Raw genomic sequence first — 7,985 nt, forward strand, 5'->3', positions numbered from 1 at the left:
TGTAAAAAGAACCGTCTCTAATTTACGGTAAGATACCGGCAGATGTGGTTGCCACAAAATAATTTATCTTTTTTTTAATTATTTTTACAGTGTATTCAGTGTAAGAAAACACTGTCACAACAACTATTGATCATTCTATTTTTAAAGCTTTTTACACATCTATGTGCAACAAATATGTCCACACCGGTATCAGTCTTTAGCATGTACCACATGTGGACACATATCTCAAACCATTGCATGTCTTTGTGTCAAAAATGCAAATGAAACTGAGATCTTGCCAAGAACAAAAGGAATCTAAAAACTTCAAATTGATCCGTGTGAACTTTCAACCATCCTTTATATGTGTCATGAAACAACAACGTTTTCTCTTATAATCTGTTTTTCTGTTTCATCTCATCTGTCAAAAATTGCCAAATGAGTCACAGTTCTATGGAAAGTGTAAAACACTTGCACTTGTCGAGGCCCGTGGCAGAGAAATATCCTCGGGGAGGAGAGCGAGACTTCCTCTGGGATGGTCCCACAGAAAGTTGCACAGAATTTCTTGAAATATTAGTTACAGAACAAACCATCCCTCCAATGAATCCACCCATTACATGGAACAGAAGCCGGTCGAACAGGCTCTGATAAACGAAAGCAGAGGCAAATGAAACCATTTTCTGGAGCTTCACGGTCACTCCTAATAAAAAAAGAGAAAGGAAAACACACAGAGATAAAGAAAGCGAGGGACGAGTGAGAGAGAGAGAGAGAGAGCGATAGAGATAGATAGGTGGGGGACAGAGCGCACTGCCGTCTGCACAGGAGCCGAGTCTGTGCGCGCTTTCCTGCCAAAAATGCGCAGGCAGCGGCGCTATTAAAACGTGCTCTGTCAAACTGAAAGACGTAGGCTGACAAAACGCCCAGCGCCCCCTCGAAGAAACCGGAGCCAGTGGGAAGGATGCTGCGCTTACGAGAAGCAGGTGTATCCAGACAAGTGGAGGGGACGCAGGGAACCGAGCGGGAGCGACCCGCTGGAGCCGCTGGACAAAAGCACCTGCTTCAGAGGAACAGCCCGCAGTCTTCGCCGCTTCTTTCCTTTTTTTAATAGCTGGATTTGGTCCCTCGAGATGTACATCTGGCATCCAGAGTGGGGAATAAGGGCGCGATGAGACTGAGACAACTAATTTGGAAAACACCTTAGGGGACAAGAGAAGAAAACAAAGATAGTGTGTCCGTCTTTGTTGATCACAGAGACCTGCTGACATGCCCGGGACGGTCTCCTCGGCGCCGCCGCTCTACATCGGCATGGAGGTCCTGATCGCTGTCGCCTCCGTGATCGGGAATGTGATGGTGGTTTGGGCGGTGAAAATTAATAAGTCCCTGCGAGACACCACGTTTTGCTTCATCGTCTCCCTGGCTGTGGCGGATATTGCGGTGGGAGCGCTGGTCATCCCCCTGGCCATCACGGTCAGCATCGGACTTGAGACTTACTTTTACAGCTGCCTGCTCGGGACGTGCACCATGCTGGTGCTGACGGAAAGTTCAATCCTGGCCCTGCTGGCCATCGCGATTGACCGCTATCTCAGGGTCAAGATCCCGACCAGGTAACGTAGGTCTTTCCTCTCAACGCGCGCGGGAAGGACGGGAGGAGGTCGGGGGTGAAGGTTCAAGTCTGACTATTGTTTGCTCCATGTGGGAAGGGGCGATGGTGGTCGTTTCTTCACTCTAGAGGTCAGAGCTACTACAGCTCTCTTCTTGGGCATCGATTTGCACGGGGTTCGTGTTTCACTTCAGACTGCCGTGTTTAGCTCCACATTTGGGTAGATTTAGCTCGCCAGAGGATTCAACCAACAGGGGCCATGCTGAGCCCGCAGCAGCCTGGGATTTTCTGTTTGTCCCGTCTGAACAGGGCCTTGCGGAAATACAGACCTGATACCACTGAACTCAGCAAGCATAACCCTCAAGGTGCTTAAGTTGTTTGTTTTTTTATATGACAAACCAACACAAAGGCGCACATTAATGTGAGCTGGAAGAAAAAGAAAAGCTGACTCATTAATTAACTAAAAACAATAAGAGAAATGGGTCATGCTTGGGTTCTAACTCCCTGAGTCAATGCTTTGCAAACCAATCTTTTGATACATTGCATCTACAAGTATATCTTCACTGCCGTTGCATATCAAGGTGTTTTGTTTGTTTGTTTGTTTGTTTTTTGTTTGGCCTATTCTTCTTTGCCAAAAAGCTTTGACGTTTTGGTGCAGACAATTGAATACAGTTTGGACTTTGACTGGGCCATTGTAACACATGGATTACAATGCATCTCTGGCTTTGTGTTTGAGGCTTTTTGTCTTGCTAGATCGATCCTTGAGAGCTGCTGTCCTGCAGCCTTTACTGATGAATCCAATGAATGCCTCATTACCAGGCCTGTGCAGAGCTGAATGACTGCTGAAGAGAGAATTCAGGCATTTGATTCAGGTGTGTTGGGAAAAGAAAGGTATCTAAAAGCTGCAGGATGGTTGGTCATAAGGACTGGACTTTGCGACCCCTCTGCTGGAAGATTTTAGCCTCAGGTTTTTAAAACCACTTTTAAGTTTTTCTGATTGCCTACTGTTAGCTTCAGCTAACCTGACCAGCTTTCATCATGCTGCCACCATTGTGTGGATGATATGATGGCAAATATTGCTCTTTTTTGCCACAAATAGTTTATCAAAAATTTACAGTTTCACTTTATCTGCCCGCAGGTTTTTTTTTTTTTCTTGCACATGTTTGCCCTTTATCCTACTTAGTTTTTGATAAACTGCAAGTGGAACTTCTTCTCCAGAGTTACCATTGGCCTATTGGCTGCTTCTATGATTAAAGTTTTCCTTTTCCTGCCAGACAGTGTTGATCTCAGGTATTTATGTTTTCTTCCATAGATCTATTCATCATCACATCAACCCTTACTGGTTTCCCTGCTACAGAATAGCAACTTGATGCTGCAGTCTCTGTGTATGGTAGGGATAATGTGTTCAAGATGGACATCCATCTCTTCGTAGGCTTAGAGTTTCGGCAATTGTTTTATAGCCAAATTCTGCTTTAAACATCTTTGCAACTTTATCCTTGACCTGACTGCTGCGTTCCTTCATCTTTATGTCGCTGCTGTTTTCTAACAACACAGAACAGATTTACACTGACAAACACACATACTCTGATTATTGTATTTACCAGGTGACTTCCTTAAGAAATTGAAAACTGAACTTGAAATTGGATATTATGGATATTATTCAGGAGTATCAGAATGAAAGGACTATTTACATGTTGATGTGCAGTATTGTATGTAGTGTCAGAAATTGTAGAAAAGTTAAAGGGTGTGAATTTTTTTGTAAGGTCTGGATGGATGTGATTTTAATGACAGAACTAGACCAGACCAGGATCATGACTAGGATCTGAAAAGACAGCCAAGTATCAACTAAACGTTGAAATGTATTATTCCTTGTCACCACAGATAATAGCTTGTGGCTCATTACGACACTCTTGGAAAACTTTTAGCTGTTGGCGTCTTATTGCTTAATTAAAAGTACTTTTAATTGTGGTTCAAGTGGAATAAATCAGCAATTTTCAGGGATGTTCACAATCTTCAATTCTTTTTCTAACAAAAGAAGAGACTAATTCACAGATACACCACAATTATTGGGCATATATCATGGTTTTCGCAGCATTTCCTTTTTAGCTGTGCTGACGCTTGTGAGAGACAAGCCAGTTTCCATTTCCAAACTCTAGAAATATGCTTAAAAAAGCTTAAAAGAAAAAGAGTGAACAGGGCAGCCAAGCTTTCACCGATAATAAACTAAAATCTTCAAACCATTTAAATATTTTGCTCCATCAGAACGATGAAACAAATGGTGCTTTTTGATGCTATTTTTCTTCTCTAAGGAGCGAACAGACTGGTCCATGCGTCTCTGTACCGCTGCATCTCAACACATATGCCCCCTAATCAGGACTAGACACATTGCATGGCACCAGTGACAGTCGGGCTAAAATGCGAGGTCCGGTTTAGCTCCAGGCTCCCTTTTTAGCAAAGGTCAGCTTGTGATGATGCAAACATTTTCTCATCATACTCTGTAAATATCAACCAATGGTAATCTAGACATGATCCAATTACTGCGCTGCATGCTTTCTAGCATCGAGGTGGATCAGATAAATGTTTACATGTGTGCCTTTAGGCTGCATCTGTTTCATTTCTTTCTCTGTAGACGAGAGAGGAATAATAACATTTCAGAGACCCTGAATCTTTTACCTCGATCAGTCTCTCACCATTAATCCTTTACAATAAGTTATTTAGAAGATATAAATCTGCAGCAGAAATGTGAAGTCTGGTGGGCCAAATAATGCATCTGCAAAATTAAGTTACAAAGTTAAGAATCACATATGAAAAACGGAGTATAAAGTGTGCTGATGTTACTTTCAGGGGCGCGTGTCTAATTTGCAGTGCAATGAGCTGCAACCCATCAGCTTAGGGTTTAAAGTGTTCAACTCAAGGACAATGAAATAAAACTTATTCTGGTTGTACATAAAAAATAAATAAAAATTTCAACAAATGTCAAATATGATGTTCAACCAACACAAGATAAGATTGCTAAGTTTAAAAAAATATATACATCAACTGTTACGGTTTGTGAAAGAAACCATGCACGCTTCAACAGTGAAGACATTTTGATGTATTCCTGGTTTTTCCTGCAGGTACAAGCGGGTGGTGACGTCCCGGCGGGCCGGCCTGGCTGTGGTGATGTGCTGGACGTTGGCGTTCATCGTGGGCCTGACGCCCATGTTGGGGTGGAACAATCTGAAGCGCCTCCAGGAGAACGGCACCATCGGCCCGGACCTCATCGTCACCTGCGGGTTTGAGACCGTCATCAGTATGAAGTACATGGTTTACTTCAACTTCTTCGGCTGCGTGCTGCCGCCTCTGCTGTTCATGCTGGTCATCTACGTGGAGATCTTTTACATGATCCACAAGCAGCTGAACAACAAGAAAATCACCTCCAGCTTCTCAGACCCCAACAAGTACTACGACAAAGAGTTGAATCTCGCCAAATCTCTTGTCCTGGTGTTTGTTCTGTTTGCCATCAGCTGGCTCCCCCTTCATGTCATCAACTGCATCACTTTGTTCTGTTCCCAGTGCGACAAGCCGATGGTTCTGCTCTACATCGCCATCCTGCTCACTCACGGCAACTCTGCCGTCAACCCAATCATCTACGCTTTCCGCATCAAAAAGTTTCGCACTGCGTTTCAGAAAATATGGAAGCAGTACTTCTGCTGCAAGGAGACGCTGGCGTTGGACTTCCAGCAAAGTGACAGAAAAGACACGCCCAACGTGGAGCCAAAACCTGCCGCGTCGCCGCAGCCCGCGCACGTTAGCGTCTTTAAATCGTATCCTTCGCTGGAGCTGCAGCCGCCTCCGCTGGAGCTCCAGGACGAGCAGAAGATTAAAACACCTCAGCAAACTTACAAACTTCCCCCTTTTGTCGAGCAGAGCGTAGCCTGAGCGAAGGAGGGAGATGGATGGCTAAAGAAATAACCTCTTGTGCAAAAGCGGTGGCTCTCTCCTCATCTGAATGTAGTTTGAAGAGAGCGGATCACAGCAAGTTGCCGCAAAGCTCTTGCAATTAGCAACGTGGGTCTGTGGAAGATTGTTCGTCCTCAGGAACAGCATACATGCACAAAACAGTGCAGGCAGCGTACTGAGAAGCCTGCAATGTCTATTTACGTGCTTATCTTAGTAAGATACTGAGCACATGAAGCTTTAACTGTACTATTACTTATGGTGAAGCAGTTTGTGTGAACATTAGAAAATGTGCAATATAAGTTATTGTGGTTTGTCAAGTATCGACATCTCCATGTTACGACTTGCCTGAACATTTATACATCAGATAGAGCAGGGTAATCTTACTACTTTAATACTGTGTACAGACTGACTCTGGCTAAAAAAAATATATATGAATGTAATCGTGTAAATATGAGACGGCATTCACTTGTGAATGCTCGACTTAATCTTCAGGGTCTAAATCGCACAGCGACGTGTGCAGGAAGCAGTGTTAAGGGACGGAACAACGCAATGAGAGTTCGTGTCTCTCCTCTGGAGCTCAGTCAGGCCTCAGGTGTTCCAGCTGCAGTTTCCCGTTGCAGACGAGACGGACGGGGACATGAACAAGCACACAGAGGCTTTAAAATTTTAAAAGCTACATGCAGGACACTTGTAGCAGCTCACAGGGGAAAAACATAAGATGCTCTTAGATCTCATGTTTGTTCAGTCTCCACGTCAGAAAGCTGCGAGTGACGTTTTCTTTAGCTCCTTGTCATCGCTACATCACGACAGTTTACCATCACCAACTGTGGCTTTCAGGGCCTTGTTCAAATACTCAACCGAACACTGACTAAATTCTGAAATGTCAACCTGAAGATTGTGAGTTTAACCTGTAAGCTTATTATTTTGCATCTTGCCAAACTGAAGCATCTTCAGATTCATAATTAAACTATGTTCAATGCCTCTTAAAGACAGGATGTAAAGCTGTTTTTGTCTCTCCGTTGTTCTTATTTAATAATCTCACACTTGAAGGGATAATTTGGTGAGGTTCTGCTGAAATTTTATACATATTTAGCGTCTTACCTGCTGTTGCTAAAGCTCTTGGCATCCTCATTTTGTTTAAATCCAGATTAGCTGTAACTTAACAGCCACTTCAAGGTGGCCAAAATGAACATTTATCCCTTAAAAATAACTCGTTTAAAAAATATTATAGCAGTTTATGGGATGAATCTATAAACTACATTTGTTATTGGGTGATTATTTACAGAATGTTGATTATTATTAGTCCAGGAAATAGAGGTTGAAGGCAGTGCACCACAAATGATTGTTCTAGAAGAAAAGCCTTCTGAGAATGAAACGTGTAAGGAATCCAGGAATCACAAAAATAATATTCACCTGAACTGCTCTAATATTTGTAATGCCAGGGTGGCCCACAGCAAACTTCTGCTGCAATAAAACTACATTACATCTGAAAAGTTGAAGCTCTTCACAAAAACCCTACTTATATGAAACCTTTATTTCATTCTTTTTATTTCATTCTTTCACTGAGTTGTTATTTACACAGAAGTCAATGAATATTTACATGGGAAAAGAAGATAGTGAGTGGTGTTTCGCTAGTGATCTTCCTAAGTGAAACATACTGAGAATGGAAAATAAAAAGCAAGCTAAAGCAAAAATGACTAATACAGCATTCAATTAAATAACTATAATGTTTTCCACTTTTCACATGTTTTTCATCAGCCAGTTGGTTTGACTGCACCATCTAGAGAAACCAGTTTCCCTGTGTACATATTTATCAGTTTGTGGGTAAATAACCACTTAACTAAAATGTGACAAAAAAAAATAAAGACAGTATTTATGCAAACTTCCATGACATTCTCAAAAGTGGAGTTGTTTTAAGGATGCTCCTCTCTTTCAAGGTCAGGATTTGTATCCATTTGTTGTAAACGCTTCTGTTTTAAGAAGGAGGACATCTTGATTGCTTCTCACCCTTCTGAGAAGAAAGACCTCAGTGCAGTCCTCACAAATGAGTACTGATAACACAGTTTGAGCTGTGGTTGTACGCTAAAGCTGATTAGCAACAGGAAATATGATTTGATGGAAAGGTCATGCAGACCAGACTGTTTTCTATTCATTTACAGGGTAAATTATGTTAAACAGCAGCCTTTGAAGGCTGCAAATTGCTGTTGCTGGACACATTCATGAAAACACAAATTGTCTGGTTTTGCAGTTCATTACTCTCTCACAGGATCTGCAGCATTATGAGGCAATTCAGCGGCTGGTTCAACCGTTTTCCTCAAAATTAAAACCCGGGCTAGAAAACAAGAAGCATTTTTTTTTCTTTTTTTTTTTTTAGAAAAAACAACATTTCAATTCTCATTGAAAGTCTAAGAAAAATTAATTTATTAAGGAGTCTGGACTTCGTTTGACAAAATAACTACTGTCACAT

General features: G+C 42.1%; 1 protein-coding gene across 1 annotated transcript; it reads left to right on the top strand.

Moving 5' to 3' along the window:
* Positions 1-412: 412 nt before the first annotated feature.
* On the top strand, positions 413-7,504 carry adora1b (adenosine A1 receptor b). The gene is made up of 2 exons (XM_008413522.2): positions 413-1,580; positions 4,693-7,504. The coding sequence occupies exons 1-2, from the start codon at positions 1,240-1,242 to the stop codon at positions 5,495-5,497; spliced, it is 1,146 nt and encodes a 381-aa protein (XP_008411744.1). The 5' UTR covers positions 413-1,239; the 3' UTR covers positions 5,498-7,504.
* The last annotated feature ends 481 nt before the right edge of the window (positions 7,505-7,985 follow it).

This window comes from Poecilia reticulata, linkage group LG7 (assembly GCF_000633615.1).
Source record: "Poecilia reticulata strain Guanapo linkage group LG7, Guppy_female_1.0+MT, whole genome shotgun sequence".
NCBI lineage: Eukaryota > Metazoa > Chordata > Actinopteri > Cyprinodontiformes > Poeciliidae > Poecilia > Poecilia reticulata.